Below are 17,507 nucleotides of genomic sequence, written 5' to 3' on the forward strand. Positions count from 1 at the left end.
ATTTGTAGAACATTGTTATTATATCATAAAATGAATATTTTTGGTGATTTATTTAAGCTGAATATATTATGTTGAAGTATATGTGATTTATATGTGATGAAAATACTTTATGCTAATTAATTATATTTAATAAATTAATTTTTAAGTCATTTTTATTTTTTTATGTATGTGTTAAAATTTCCCCCCTTGTTTTTGGGTTTGATAAATAGTGATTGGACATTACCACCAGAACCCTGTTCGTAAGCTACCCTGTGGAGATGATGAAAGATTGGATCTTCAGAAGGGGAAAACTCTGGCTGCAATAGTTGAAAACAAAATTGATCTGCTTGCAAGACATTTTGATAATGTAAGCTACCGGGTATCTTTTCTTCCAAATGTTTTATCTAAAAAAAAGTTTATGAATAGCTGCAAAATTAATATAAATGCATGTTAATGCATGTTACTTAAACAATAGAAAATACATTATGTGTTTTTGATTCCTTTTCTTGAAATAAGTTAATAATAAGGACTAAAAAGTTTGATTTTACCATGTGTTTGAAGAAGAAAATTATAGGGCTATAAATATTTTCTGAATACATAAGTATTTATCGATGTCTGTGCATATGGACAGAATAAAGAACTTTTTTCCAAATCAGATTATAAAATGGATTCAAAATGGATTTTTTTTTCTGTATGTAATTATGTATCTTGCATAACTTAAAAATGATTAGCCATAGAATGTTGAAACTTTTTATATGGGCCTGCTGTAACATCTATCTGTGCACCTCCCTTTTTTATTGCAATTGGCAATACCAAAAGTATATATATATATATATTCACCTTCTTTAACTGGCTTAAAATTCCTTACCTGGCCTTTGTTTTTGCAATCATTGGTCATAGGCATATGCATCCAATTATAGAAGTGTTTCAAATGACAAAATTATTCATGTTTTGGAAATTTCAAATTTAAAAAAAAAATTTATTTTGGACAAGTAATGAAATCTGTCTTTTAATGCTGTTTCCTAGTTCCTACATTTTATACTTATTATAATAAAATAAAAATGCAAGAAGTTTGACTCCCATATGACAAAAATGGCAGTTTTTGATGTCGAAGTATCGGTTAATTAAGTTAGAATAACTTGAGGAAATAAGTTTAATTGAAGTGCAGCCGAAAATGTGTATAATTTAATAGCCCGTATAAGGAAATTGTGTGGTGTCCACATCAGATTTTTCTTCATTGGGTTAATCTGCTGTCTATTTAGTTTTTTATTTTTATGTTGTGAGCCAGTTTATAGTCTTGGATATAAAGTCAAAAACATCTATAGAAAAATTGCAAGCTTATTTAATTGAAGTTTGTTTAATAAAGGAAGTATAGGATGAATTAAGTTTATTTTGGCCAATTTAGATGGTTTCACGTATCATTGTGGTAGTCTTAATAAGTTATTTTATTTCTCAAAACAATAATTTAAGTCTTTTTGTTTTTTTATTATGGTTTGGTTTATGTCAGTTGAAGAGGTGTCTATTGTGTTTTATAGAAGTGTTTTAAGGTGATGTTGGCATACACTACATTAATTGAACAAAATTGTAATGAAGCAGTGGTTTTCCTCAATTCACATTTGAATCAAATCTTTGGAGTTTTTTAAGTCATATTTGTGCATGAGAGCATTTTCTGGAAATATAAATAAAAGGACGTTTTAGTAAAGTATTGAGAAGTAATTCAGCTGCTTAGTTACCAGCAGTTGATTGTTTATAACTGAGTTAAATACAGACTAATATTTCTTGACCGACATTCATAATAAAGTACATCATTGATAAATTATTAATTATTTGTTATGTATTATAAATTTAGTTAAAGATATGTTTAGCTTTATATTTTGAAATTATAATATGCAATATTTACAAATAAATCGCTTTTTCTATTTTTTTAAAATTCTCATTACAGATTATTTGTGTATATTTTAAATTTTATCATCAATTTTCAATATCTATTTATTTATATCATATGTTTTGACATTTTTATGTGCAACCTTAAGCATTCCCCCCTATGGAACTAATTTTTAATATTAAAAGTTTTGTATCTTTGAAAACTTTTTGCAAAAATATACCTATTGGTCTGTGAGAGATTATGCCCTTTTTGATATTGATAATGAATGTGTTAATGAATAAAAAACATGTATTCTAAATCTCATTTTATCTAATTCTAAATCTCATTTTATCTTGTATTGACTTTTATTTATTTATTTTTATTGCAGCAAAACTGGCCATTGGCATTAAATATTGGATGGGAAGGTGGAGTCCATGTTCAATCATGTGGTCATTATTTACACATTGACTGCCATAAATCTTATATACAGTCTCTTAAGGTACAATAATTTTTGTGTCATTGTTAAATTTATGTAAATATGATGTTATACATTTATATAACTTTGAAATTTATTTTAATGAGAAATTTATTAAAACTGTATGTTACACAATAATTTACCAAGATTTACCTTTCTCAAAAAAAGGAGCGGGGAGGGGACTGAAATATGTGTGCCACAATATATTTGAAGTGCCTGAAAGACAGGCAATATTCTTTTTAACTGTCATTTGTACTTTCATATAAGAGCTATTACATATGTATGAGTTTTAAAATGTTTTGGACTTGCATTATGGTATAAATAATTTTTTAATGAATTTTATGTTTGGATGTATTATGTACCTAGCAATATGCAAATTTAGAGTAACGAAATATATTCCCATTTCTCAAGTCTTGATATTTAAAAAAATTATCTGTATTATTCATATTATATGTTTTTAATAGTATTTCATAGCCATTTATGTATATATTAATAGAAAAATAATTGAGAAATTGATGATGCATTGAATTCCATGAGTATTGAATCATGTAGTAAAACATTGCAAAAGTAAATATCATGCCAAAACTCTAATTTGTGTGTCATATGTTTAGTTTAATTTATTGGGCTATAAATCAAAAGGCATAGATCGTGAGAAAGATTTGCATGATTAAAATTAGTTTGTTGATGAGATAGGGTGAATCTGAGTATGATACTGTATTTGAAAGGATTTTGATATTTTTATATATTAGCAAATTTGCAAAATGGGAATAATTTAATTCATAAGGGCTAATAAACTAATTAAAGCTGTTTTAAGTGCCTTTCATGAACATTTAGAATAGCTATAATTTCACATAGATTTGAAAAATCAATATTATGTTTAAAAGGTAGGGTATTTTATTCTGTTCCTTGTTAAGATCTTGGTTTATTTTCATGTGATGAAAGTGTTGGTTATTAACTCTGAACTGACTTGCAAGAACTGCTAAAATTTATTAACCTTAATTTGTATTAAAGTCTGGTTGCTGAGAATATAAAAGTAGCTGTTTGATTTCATTATCACGTTGCATGGGCTATATCAATACTGGTGCATTATCTGCCTAGAACCATTACAAAGCATTATATGTAATAATAACCAGTTCTATTGTCCTGTTAAAATTTCAAATTACACCAGATCTAGATTTGAAACTGTAAGGGAAGTACTGCATGATCCACATCAATGCAGAAATGCATTAGTAATTCAAATTTCTGTTGCACATTGACAAAGTTGACAAAGTTGACATATGAAGTGACACAAAGACAAAGTTGAGATATGAAGTGAATTCCTATATCTGGTCTTTTTTTGAAAAACTCTCAGAGCTTGCAAAGTGATGATCATGTTTTAGATACTTCGTGTTTTAGTCTTTTTTTGAAAAACTCTCAGAGCTTGCAAAGTGATGATCATGTTTTAGATACTTCGTGTTTTACAGATGATGATCATAAGTTATATAGATAATGCAGTTTCCTTAAGGTACTGTAGGTAATTTTAATTTTGCTTTAAATTTTTGCTGCTGAAAAGCATATGGGGCAAATACTATAAACAAGAAATTATTATTGCTAAAATTGTTCATTTTTCAGTTAGGAAACTGTTCATCTTATCATATGAATATGAAGTTATGGATTTTTTTTTTCCTGCCAGTTTAGACTAGTACACTATAACTGAAACTGAAATTTATGAGCAGACATATCTTGCAGAATTTATTTTAAAATTCAAACTAAGCCAAGTTAAATTCTAAATGGATAAGATATTTTCTTTATAGCATGTTCCAATATAAAATTTTACTTAATGAAATATTTTCATTAATAAATTGAAATATAAAATTTTGAAATTATATATTTGTGTGTAGTATTTAGCAGAAAAGTAGTACTTTCTGTTTACTACATCCCCACTGAATTATGATCTTATTAATGATTCTGGTGAGAAATATTTATTTATATATCCTTCTGTCTAATGCTGCATCTAATGCAGCAACAAAGCATCTAATGCTGCCTATTTTTTTTGGTGGGGTGTGTGTGTGTGTTATTTTTCTCTTTCTATAAAAGATATGCACACTTCTCAGAAGTAATTACAGCAGTCAGTAGTTGTGTTTAACATGCTGACTACTGACACACATAAGGGTAAATTCCATAAGCGGGCCACATTATTATTAAATATAATTGTTCATGTATATGCTAATGTATGTGCATATGTTAGAAATTCCTTTATATGCATCATCTTCATGTAAATTTTGGGTTCTGATCAGTGCACTTAGTCATATTTCTCTTGAAGTATATGTATATATAACATTTGTATTAGATCATTACAAATCTCAAAATTAACTATATTTTTAATTTATAATTGAAGTTTGAAAAAATATAATTGCAGGTTATTATGTCTAGGTTATTGTCTACATCAATTTTATATACTTTTGAACAATACTTTGTGCTTTCCAGAACATTGCTACACATATTCATATATGAGGCATGTTTTTAAAGTAAGCACTATTTGGAAATGGAAAAGAAACAAGAATTTTCATAAAATTTTAGTTTTATATGAAAGCTTATACCCCAGTTTATTTCTCTACATAATTTCCACCAATGTTAAGGCACTCATCATATTGTACAACCAGTTTTTGAATCCCCTTTTCTTAGAAGGCTTCATTTGAGACTCGCTGCAACATGGTTGTTTTGCCCTCATTGTCAGAGTGTTGAAGACTGTCCAGATCCTTCTTCAAATGTAGGAACAGGTGATAGTCACCGGGTGCCACGACTGATGGTGAAGCAATTAAAGTGACAGTCGAATTCCAATTTAAAACATAGAATAGTAGTCAAAGACTATACAATTAAATATAAATCTCAGCTGGCTGAGAACTTCAAACTGCCATATAAAATTTAAATGTGCACTGCGGGTGTTCAGGGCTCAGATGTGCTTAGTGCCTGTCTTCGCAATGCAGTGTTTACTGTGGTGACCTTCTCTATTTCTGCAACCATATTAAAGCAAAAAGTGAGAATCCAGTTGTTTAAGAAAAATCATAATGAACTTCTGCCATCAAAAATAGCTGTGGGTTTCATTGAGGCTTGCATCATTTCTATGACAAGAAATGATGCATCGTTCTTTCCGGAACATCTATGCATCATTCTTTCCAGAGTCTTCTTTCGGTGGCGGTGGAGCCTGCGATCTTTGGAAGTAGGTGCAGACTAAATACTGCCTTTGTCTTGTGACATGATTCATAATTTGTTTGGGCATCACTTATAGGGTTTACTTGATCTAGTAAAAGTTAAGTACTCCAAATCCCTAACTAACGTAAAGCAAATTATCCTTATGACCTAAAGTAACTACAGAGTCTAGCAAAGGTTTAAAATAAACCTTTTTATTTAAACATGAACTTGATCATAAATGCACTTTCTTTCTCTTAAAGCCAGCCGCAGCTTGTGGTGATGCAACTTAAGTAGCAGTCAGATTCTAATTTAAAATGTACAATAGTAGTCAAAGTCTACGGAATTGAATTTAAATCTAACCTGGCTCAAAACTAATTGTCATTACAAATTCAAATGACGTCAATGATGACTTACAATCTAAAAATTTCATCTTAAATACTATCTAACTGATTTGCATTCTGGTGAAGAAACAGAAAGGAGACTTTAAAGTGAAGGCTGAAATTATAAATATCTGGTTAGTTTCAAATAATAGCCTTACAAGGTGACCCACCAATGGTACGTGTGGCAACAAATGTGAATGCAGCTGTGATCCATTATTGCTGTGACTGTTGTAAATGATTTTTTTCAAACCAGTTTCTAACCTGCATTTCTAACACTTTACAATCTAAGATACATGAGATTGCATTATAGATATATAACTTAACATTTAGAATACTTATCATATAATATACCAATTTCAGGCTAACTTCACAAAACACTATTGAACAATGCATTGAAGGTGCTATTAATATTACTTACTCTATTGAATGAAGGAATTATGGTAATAGAATTGAACAAGGTAGTAATTATAATACAGTTGAAATGTAAACTGAATTCCATTGTAACAATGAGCAGCAAAATGAAACGAGGGTTATTACATAGAAGCAGGGTGTATATAAGTGCAATTACAATTGAACACACACACACATAAAAAAAGAAACAACATGTATGCAGGTGCTGCTGGAGGAGATTGTTAAACTACTAATAATACTTTGTGTAATGAGGCTCATTGTTGTGCTTCTGCTTTGCAGAATGTCTTTACACAGTCTTACAAATCATAGAGACTTATGATGTTCTGTGAAAAACAGTGTGCCTAGCTACTTGGTTAATGTCTGATAGAGCAAGATGCCAAGTGCTAGGTTGCCCTGTTGTGCCCACTTACAGCTGAGTTTTTGTTGCGCAATACATAATAAGTTTTCTCAGCTTTACTCTGGCTGTGTTGTTCTTAATTAAATTTTCTGCCTATTGGAACCAAAATCGTTCACTTGGTTTCTTTTGATGAAAATGAGCAGTGTTGGGACAAGGGAAGAGATGGTGATCCGGGTCGCCCACTTCTCCACAGCCACAGATATCTGTTTCACTTAGGTGGAAGTGATGTAGACAAGATTCAAAAGGGCCATGGCCTGTGAAGAAGTGAGTTAATTCACAGTATTGACTTAGAGTGCTTCCCCCACTTTTGGAAAAAATTCATATGTTCGCCTGCCCATTATTGCTGTTCCCACATCTGCTGCCACTGTGCAATGACCTGTTGGTGTGTGACTCTTTTTAAGTTGGAAGATTGAAAATTTCACTGGATGTTCAAGCAGAGCCACATCATTTGCTTCCAACTTCACTGCCCTGTCTGCTTCATGATTGCCTTGGATCCCAACGTGTGCCAGCAGCCAACGAAGACTGAGACGGACTGCTTGTGGCTGCTGAAGTAGCAGACGGCGAATTTTCTGTAATTGTGGACACTGACTTTTATGTCCTCTTATAGCCTCCAAGCTGGAGGCACACTAAGAATGGCCGTTTTCCTGTCTGAATTATTTCTCACATGTACTAAGGTTGCCTTTAGTGCCGCTAATTCAGCGTGATACACTGAGTTGGATTCGTTCAGTCGTCTTCTCCACTTATACAAGATCACTCCATCCTCTATAGCACAGAAGGCACTTCCTGAATCTATTGTGGTCTTGGATCCATCTGTGTACAGTGAGAGTGCCACCCTTCGTGGAGCCAAGTAATTAAGAAAGATGTTAGCATTCAGATCTATGTCTGCAGAGTGATCTAATAACTCCCTGTGTTTTTCATAATCCCTAGCAAAGTAGGTTTTTTTGCCAAAGTGTACCATCCTCTTCAAGGCAGTGCACTCTCGAAATGAATGACTCTCTTTCTGTAATTAGGTCTAGTGGCAGGAGTCCTGCAAGAACCTAGAATGCCATGGTTGGCGTAGTTTCATATCCCTTGCAGATCAACAGAAGCTGCATTTTCTGCATGTTTAGAAGTGCCTTTATCATACTTGTAGTGACCTTTTTGCCCCATACTGCGACTCTATACATGATAATCCTCTCAGTAATAATTTTGTACCATGCTTTCAGAATTTGGAGTGGTGTACCCCAGTGTACTCCCCCATCGTTGTACGGAGCATGGAGTTTGTTAATCGTGCACAACTTTGCTTCAACTCCTGGAGTTGAGGCACATATGAAAGATTGTTAGTGAGTGTGAAACCTAAATACTTTAAAGATGAAACACAGTTTAATAGAATTAAATTGAGCTTGACTGTGGGGTTTCTTTGTGGGATACCCTTACGCCCTATGAAAAGTAGTTTGGTCTTCATCTGAGATATTTCCAGTTTATGCTCTTTGGCCCACTCCATGAAGTAATTAATTGTATTTTGATCTCTGCTCTCTATGTCTGTTCTTCCTGTCACCACTAGCAGAAAGTCATCTGCAGATGCTTGGAGCTTGACTTGATACTGTAAATGTTCAAAGGTTGTATTTAGGAATCACAATTCTCTCAGCTGATGTGTTATCACATGTGTTGCACTTAACTCACTCGCAACAGCTCCCTCTGGTACGAGGGACATTTTGGTGAGCTAGCCTGGTGATCTGTTTCATAATCTGTTCCCTCAGAGTTGTTTGAATGCTTGCAGTTTATGCAGCTCTGTTACTGTAATTTGCTTTCCTTTGAACGGTGCCCTTTAATGCACTTTGAACAAGCGGAAGTTGTCTGGCAATTCCTGCTCAAATGTCCAAATTCGTGACAATTGTAATAGCGAATCATCCTAAAGTATTCCCTGAAAGGGCACGAGTGGAAGCTTAAGAAGACTCTCTTATGCTTTAAGGTATTGTCATCTTGTTCTGCTGCAATGTTAATAAGCCAATCACAATTCTCATCCACTTGAGGTCGTGAGCTTTTCGGAAAGATCACTTCCTTTGTCTGGTCAGTTAGAAAGTTTCTAAACTCTGCAGTAACTCTGCTGTTGTCTCCGGAGGTAAACCAGATGCAATGCTAGAACGTCGCAGTGGGACGAGGCTTACATACTTCTAGGTAATTAGCTAGCGATTCAGATACTTTGGTGGCTCTTTTAAGTATTTCAATGTGCTCTTCCTCTTTGCAATGGAAGATCAGTTCTTTTGATCTTGTAGGGCATATCTGGATAATTTTTATCCCCTGTTTTTGCAGTTTCAACTTAGAAGCTAGCTGGGTGTGCTATTGGCATTCTTCCTCTTAACTAGCAGAACGTGTTCTGAAGAGCACTTTTTTGCAATAGACCATATTGACTTTTTTCTCTTTTTATGGGACACTGGGATGAAGTCACCTCCCTTTTGTTCTAAATCTGCTTCCTCAGGACTGGGTCGTTGAGCCTCAATCTCGCTTCCGTTCTAACCGTCTTGAGCTTTACTTAGTAGAAGTGTTCTGAGCTGATTCTCCAGTAAACTAATTTGACCTTCCTGATGTGTTAAGAGAATCCTTTGTTGAGAGGCAATATTAAGAATGTTCTAGTTAGAAATGCCCTCGAAGTCTGCCGTTTTTAGCCTGGATTTATCTCTGCACTCCTTCAGATGTGTCTGCACGTGCAGCATGAGAGAACTGAATTCCATAGATTACAATTCATTTACAGAGTAGACAGTGCAAATAACAGACTCACTAGTGCCTAAATTGAGTGCATCATTATGAACACTTGATTTCAATTAAAAACAAACAGCATATCATACAAACATTATATGAGCATATCGTAGGACCAGTACTGAAGCTAATTAGCCAAAATGAAAAGTACTTATAACAAACACTTAATTAGAGTACACATGCAATCACTAACTCTTAATGAATATTGTCAAGCATACAGCTTAACCTTAGACTATTACTAAGTAGGCATTTGAATATTGTATACCTATTACAGGCACTTGCACATTTATTACAGATTATTGAATTGCACAGTCTCTTCCGAGCATTTGATTAAATTAATTAAATAACATTAAAAGATAAGTACTTTACTGAGTGTTAATTAGCCAAAATGAAGTTTGTTCTCTTATTGCAAACAATTAAAAATTTACATACACAGGTATAAGCTCCTAATGAGAATTAACAATAGTTTTATATAGGACTGTTATTGAGTGCTAAACCTATAGTATATATATCGGTATGGTTATACTGATATTTGTATGCATATTGGTATATACATATGCAAATGAGGTATGTATGCTAATTCTGTATGTATATGCAAATAGATAAATGCATGTTATATGTACATGTGGATAAATGCATACACATGTATGTATGTGTAAGTACCATGTATGTATGATATCTGTGGATGTATAAAATAATAGCAAGGAAAAGACTGAGCAGTGTTGATGTGTAATAGCTAGATATGGTAGATCACAGATTCATATTGAAGATGAAGCATTGTGATTGCATAGTATGCTAATATGTTGACTTGGTAATATCTAAGAAACTTGGCAGTTGAGGCAGTTTTAATTCCATTTTTATTTCCACTTGACATTTATGGTTGCAATCACTTAACACCCTAGTCGTGCCTGTTCACAGAATATTTATATTTTTGGTACTATGACGATAGCAAGCAAGCACAACGGAATTATATCCAAGCAGTGCAGAAGTTCAGGCTAAAGTGTGTAGTTATGCAAAATGGAAGCACACAAAGAGAAAGGTTTTGATTTGAGTTAAAAGTTTCAGTTCCCAATTGTTGCATCATCAGCACTGTGCAGGCCATGCTAAATGGAAGGATTTGGAAATGATGCAATCCAGAGAAGTTATTACGATTTTAAAAATGGAGAGGAAGAAATAAAGGGTTACTGTTAGTTTAAATTATAATTTTGATTTACCTATTTTATATCTTACATATCTTTTATTGTACATATATATATATTTGAAAATCACAGATTTAAATTCAAATATTATATTAATTTATAATTTTTTCGCATTGAGCATAGAAGTTTTTTTCAAAGAGATGAAATGTGATGATATTCCAATTATTGATGATTTTATGGAAAGAGATTAATTCCCCATGTAAAGTCAGGATCTTTCTATGACATCAGCAATAATTACTCTTATATATTTGCTATCTATTTTTGTTTTATTTTTAATATTTGTGTTTTATTAATTAAATTTAATGCATTTTCTACACTTTACTTTCTTTAGTTTTACAGCATTTACTTGGATTTAACTTTTAAAAAAATCTCTCATTAAATTAGCATTTACTCTTCATTTCCTAGGCGATAATCAAAATGAATATCAATAACATATGAGCCAGTTTCACCCAGAACGTCCTTAACAAAGGCTCACCAGTGGCAGAGGTATAAAAGCCACTGAACACGGGTAGTTCAGTCCAGGACTTGAGTCCCGGAAAATGGGCTGGCTGCATGGGTGTTTTCATGGTTTTTCCCATGTGTAACATGGATATGAGCCAGTTGCCCTTAAAATATCCTCCACAAAGCATCCCTCCCTTTCTGTCTCGTGCCTAATGATGGAGCATGTAACAAATAAATAATAATATATTTGTTAACGATGTTATTTGCTCATATAGGCAAGCAGCACTAGCATATTTTTGCATAATCATACTATCTAATTTTATCTATGTTACCAAATTTATTTTATTTCATATTTTACTGGGAAACTGAATTACTTTTCAGCATAAGTTTGTTTTCCCCCCTAAATTTAGAATGAAATTGTCGTCACTGTGGTGAGGTGGTGAAGTAATAAAAAGAAATACTATTTTAAGAACATTTGTAATCTAAGTATTCCTCACATTTCTGTGCATAATGAAAATACGAGCTGAATTCCTGTAGAAGTGACTTACGTAACAGCATCTATATTTTAACAGGATACTTATCTGTTTATGAAAGTTCCAGTCTTAATAGTTTATGTCAATGAAAGTCAGAATATTTGGATTATGACCAAGGCATAGAGGGCTGGCTGTCTGCCCAAGGGAGAAGGGGCTTCATGAAGGATTTTTTAAGGGAAATTGGTTGGTATTCATGTTACACATGACACCACATGCAGTCAGCTAGTTCACCAAAATGTGAACCGAAGCTAGCTCTCAGTGTTCATTGATTTTACCGCTCGACTCCTGGTGGGTTTATACAGTACAAAGTCCGTAATCCAGACTTGTTGAGACTTCGGCAATTCCAGATTAGGGTTTTTTCCACATTATAGATCATCAATTTAAATCTGGTATAAGATGACATGCAGAAATTATACAATTAAAAATATGAAACCGTAATTTATGAAATAAAGAGCAATTATGATCTAAAGGGTATCAAAATTTACAAAAAAAAAAAAAAAAAAAAAAAAAAAAGCTTAATATTTATTTGTTTACTTTATTGAAACATTTCTTTCAATGTAAGTTGTTTAAGTTGCTTCGTTTTGTGTGCTAATCGCGCATGTGTAAACATTAAACGTGCATGTGTAAAGCATACCAAAAAACATTTTTGTGGCTTTGAGGTCTGCATTATAGATTGTTCCGGATAATGGACGTCTGAATTGCAGACTTTGTACTGTATAAATAAAAAAAACTAGTTAATAAATCCACTTTAAATTTTATTTAGTTAATTTCACCAGTTTTTCAGTGTCATCAAAAATGTATTTTTTCTGTATATTTCCCCTTTTTATTCTAATTTTTGTATTTAATATTGCTGCCTGAAACGTGCAAAATGCGATACAAAACAATGAAAATATAATCAATAAAATATTTTGTATACTAAAGGAGAATATTTTAAAAAGTATACTCTAAAGAAGAAAAAAGCTTTTATCACAAAAATGCAGAAAAAACAATGAACAGTAATGCAGTTGAAAGATTAAATACTTACTATACAATGGGGGCAGGATGGGTAAAAAAAAAAGTATAAGAATATTAATGAAAAAAGTAAACGAAGCCAATATCACAAAAATACAAGGGGATTTGGTTAATATAAATATAAGCTGTTATACGATATTTGTAACAAAATTAATGCAAATTACCGATTTATGCAAGAAACGGATGGTTAAACATCATTTTCGAGTATAAATTAAAATTGTTAATCAATACATGTAGTTCTAAATTCAGTTTGAAAAGAAACAAAAACTGATTAGACTATATACTGATTTTAGGCATACCTAGGAAGTATTTGCAGCTAAGGCATATTTTCATTATAACACAGAGGAAAATTACTCCACCATTCGACAATTGCTTAAGCTATGAAATTTCAGCATTGTATGTGTTCCCCTAGTTTAGGGAAAAGAGACAGCAGAAAAGAGAAAAATTCCTTTGTATTCCCTAGTCTCTTATCTGAAAATTAACAAAGGCGACTCGTAAAGGAAAGGTTTCAAAACAGTAATAATTTTGCATTTTTTCTGCTTAATATTCCTTTGAACTTTTTATTCATGTGTAGTTTCCCTTTAGAATGGCAGCTAAAAGGGGGTGAAAGTGCATTCGGATTACCTGTCTTTTTAAATGAAACTTTTCCAGACTTTCTAGTCTTTTAAAAGTTAATGCATGAAGAAAAATAACTTTTGAATGTCAAAAGTGTAAATCATATATATATATATATATATATAATCAACCTCATGTGTGCTATGTGCATATTTGGGTTGTCACATACTTTTTGGCAACTCTGTGGATTGCCTCAAAAATACCTTTTGGCAACACTGCAGCTTGCCTCATAAGTACTTTTTTGCGATATGGTGCATTGCCTCATTACTAATTTTTGTGACTTTTCAGAAGGAGATATGTCAAAAAAGAAAGTGCCTAGTTTGCATTTAGATTGTCATTATTTAAATTTTATAATCCAAGTTTTTTTTTTATGATATTCTTTTCCATTTTCGACAGGCTTTATTGTTACTTGATTTTCACTTGCAAAATAATGTGTGTATAGTAAGTATATTTACTACCAAATATTGTACTCAAAGTGTTATCCCAGTTGGTAATCTTATATTTTTTTTTCTTGCTAGAATCAAAGCCAGTTATCATCACGCTTGCAAAATTTAGCTGTTGATCGAGGGGAATATTCTTGCCCCTTATGCCGTCAACTGGCGAATTCTGTTATACCTATAATTCCCAATTTTGGAAGAACAGCAGCACTTGTTAATTGCCCTGGGAGGACACTTAGTAATCTTGCATCAGATCTGAGTAAACTGGTGCCATCTCATCTATCAGAGGTAAGCCTTCATTCTGACACTTCTGTGTGTTTAGTTTCTTTAGTTTTTAAAAAATTCTTTTTAATTTTTTATATTTTCCTGTTAATAGATTATATTAAAATTACTGTCTTGTTGAAGGACCTTTTTATTTGTTTCATTTTGGTTCCTAAAATGGATATTTTGTTCCCATATATTATCATTTACAAAATCTTGCATATTAAAATAATCTGCAATTTCCATAGCAAAGTATTATATTTAGGTTATATGAATTAGTATTAGATTAAATTTCCAATGCAATTATTTTAGTTATTTCTTGAAAATGAAGCTTAATATACTCATAGCAGCATTATCATTTATTCTCAGTTTAATGAGGGTATTTTATTATCAGATTTAATAATTTTGCATTTTTTCTGCTTAATATTCCTTTGAACTTTTTATTCATGTGTAGTAAAGCACATTATGTATCTTAGTCAGAACATCATCATTTATTCTCAGTTTAATGAGGGTGTTTTATTATCAGTTTTAATAATTTTGCATTTTTTTCTGCTTAATATTCCTTTAAACTTTTTATTTGTGTGTAGTAAAGCACATTATGTATCTTAGTCAGCTAGTAATCTAACTCTGTCAGATAATTTTCTTATTTTGCTAAAAAATAGCACACATCTCTTCATGTTTTCTTATTAAATCTAACGGAGAACTTTAATTCCATACTTTAATAAAATGAGTTGTTTTTGCAAAAAGTACTTATAAAATGTATTTTTCAGTTTGTTGCATCTGCCCCTTTTTTTAAATGAAAATATATTGTTTGAGATTTCTTTCAACATAGTTTATTATCTCTGATGTTTCTTAGTCTTCTTATTGTAAAATTAGGTTATTGGCTGTGGAGTCAAAAATAGTCAGAATTCATTTTAACATGCAGATCAAGGCATAGCATTTAGATGATTCTGTGAAATATGGAACAAAATAATTACAAGGTAACCAAAAATGTTTTTGCTGTTTTGGGCAATCAGAAAGAAAAAGTCACAAAACAAATAATAATCACCTCTAATCCTCAAAGTAATCACCATCAGCATCCAGCGCCTTTTGTCAATGAGTGGCTAGCTGTGCGATGCCATTGCAGTAAAACTCAAGAGTCTTGGGTGCAAAGAAGTCTTTGGTCAGTTGTTGAAGGATTTCCCACAAAGATGGTTGTCCAGGGAAGGGAAAAGATAATAAGTCTGTTGGGTAGAGGTCTCGGGAGTATGATGGATGGTGTAGTGTCTCTCAGCCCAGTCGCTGGATGGTGTCCCTGGCCTCCTGCGCCACATGCGGCCTCATATTGTCATGGAGGAGGAGTGCACCCTTATGATTGACCATTGCTGGCTCTCTATGCATCAGTGCCTGATGCGCATGTTCCAACTGCTGCGAGTACAGGCCTGCTGTAATGGTTAGGCCCACTGTCAGGAGCTCATAGGCCACTACTAAGTGACTAGTCCGCCAGATACAGACCATGATCTTGCGTGGATGGGGAGAAGGTTTTGCAGTGTGAGGCACAGGGTCCTAACCAATGTATGGAACACCTGGGTGTGTCTTACTGGATCCACTTGTCATTGCTGGTGAGTACTTGATCAAATCTGGATGTATTGCAATGCCAAGTAAGCAATGACAAACAGGCAGCGACATGCTGTTGCTGTTTGCATCGGACAGTGAGTGGGATACCCACTTTCTCAGCTTGTATGCCTTTCCTATGAGGTGCAAATGGAGTCTAATCCTTTCATTAGATACCTGGAAGTATGCAGTAAGTTCACCATGTTTGGTTACTGTCACTCTCTATGAGTGCTCTCAGGGCCTCATCATCCAGCACTTGTGGCCGACCGCTGCATGGTGCATCACTAAGAGAGATACCCCATGGCCTGAACTTCTGGAACTATTGCCTGGCGGTTCATTCGTTAATGGCATCATCCCTAAAGGCCTGGGAAATTCAGCAGCTTGATTCTGCTGCTGACAGGCCCACTTTAAAATCATACAGAAAACAGCTCTGAGCAAGTGCCTTTGATACGTCCATTTCAGTCAGTCGCTGTGTGAGTTATGTTTGAAGTACCGATGCAACACGCTTTTATACTCTTGGTCAGTGTCCGGACTCCCATCCTAACCACTTCATTGCCAGGTCTGGTGACTATTTTTATGTTTGGATTCACTCTTCCAATGTCATATCAGAAACGACAAGAACTTTTTTGGTTACCTTGTGTAAAATTGTGTTTAGTTTTTTGCATTTTTGATAATGCCTTTAATGTATGTTTTTAAATTTTTAATTTGTATACTCTGAATGTCTCACAAATGACACAAAATGTTATTTGGTTGCATATCTGCTTTCATAGTAATAGATGAGACTATTTTTTTTTTTGTCATACAATTTCCCAGTCAACAACAATCAAAAACAAACTGTCTCATTTTCTTGTTGATATAAAAAATGCAGTTTTATGAAGCATGTCATGCTCTGACAGATTCATGATATTGCTATCAAGTTTCAGAATAATTGAGCTTGTATGGTTAATATAAAATCTCCACCCTCTAAATTTCATTGATATTTTGGTTGGTTTTCCAATGATCATTTCTAGTGTTTTAACTTGAATTAGTGCAGGTGATAACTGAAACACAAATGAATTCTAATAATATCATCATCATCAGTTATTTATTTAAAAAGATTTATAAAAATAAATTGAATAACATTCTTCTAACAAAGTTTACATTTATAATATTTACTTAAACCACAGTTATGCTTCTCTGTGGTTAGAAATTGCATTACTTTGAATGCATGCTTTTACAGAGCAGTATTTCCATGTACAAAAATACTTCGTACATACTTACATGAAAATAAAAATTAATGTTTTCATCCTTCTAATTAATCAATATTCATATGTATTTTTCTTTCAAACTGGTAATAGAAAAATTATTTGAATCTGAAATGCCTGGTGACATTCAGAAGTTCACTAAAATTTCGTACTGATATGCCCAATTCATTTTACTAATTGCTGATTACGACTTTGCCTTATGTAATTTATTTCTTATTACAATTAACTAATTCCATTGATCTTTGTCAGCAAATTAGGAATCTTTTTAAATTACCATTTATAATCTTGAGTAGAGCATGTATGTTATTTTTGATATTTTTTTCTGTGGATGTGTGTGGAAAAGTCATGTGAGATATTTTTTTTTATTATTTTTTATGTATTGTAGAAAATTATCAGCATGCATTTCCATCAGCTAAAATTTGCCTGAACTAGTTAAAGCACCCATATAGGTCTTTGAAACATTTTTGTGTTATTTTGTATCTCTAATATTACTTGACAATTTTTTCCACGCATGTTTCTCCAAGACTCTCAAGAATTCTTCCCCTAGTTCCTAAACCTTTCTGTAGGGGTTTACTTGCTTAAATGCTGATCATTGCAGAAATACTCTCGCAATTGTGGTCCCAGTTATTTCTATGAAAGAAACACCCTTAATCAAGCTGAAGGCATGGTCCATAAGTTGCAATGGACATTGGAAAGGTATAGACACCAATTGGAAAAGATTTATTCTAATCTGCAAGACAAGTTTTCTTCTTTCTTTGTT

General features: G+C 32.8%; 1 protein-coding gene across 1 annotated transcript in view; it reads left to right on the plus strand.

Moving 5' to 3' along the window:
- Nucleotides 1-17,507, plus strand: part of Ubr3 (Ubr3 ubiquitin ligase) — a 187,675-nt gene that overhangs the window by 96,767 nt on the left and 73,401 nt on the right. The window contains exons 24-26 of the mRNA XM_085825584.1: nt 210-346; nt 2,232-2,342; nt 13,731-13,937. Of these exons, the coding sequence (XP_085681710.1) occupies nt 210-346; nt 2,232-2,342; nt 13,731-13,937 (455 nt within the window). The remainder of the gene's footprint in view (nt 1-209; nt 347-2,231; nt 2,343-13,730; nt 13,938-17,507) is intronic.

This window comes from Stegodyphus dumicola, chromosome 10 (assembly GCF_044657685.1).
Source record: "Stegodyphus dumicola isolate Sdum_Otavi_A_Nest chromosome 10, ASM4465768v1".
In the NCBI taxonomy this organism is placed as follows: Eukaryota; Metazoa; Arthropoda; class Arachnida; order Araneae; family Eresidae; genus Stegodyphus; species Stegodyphus dumicola.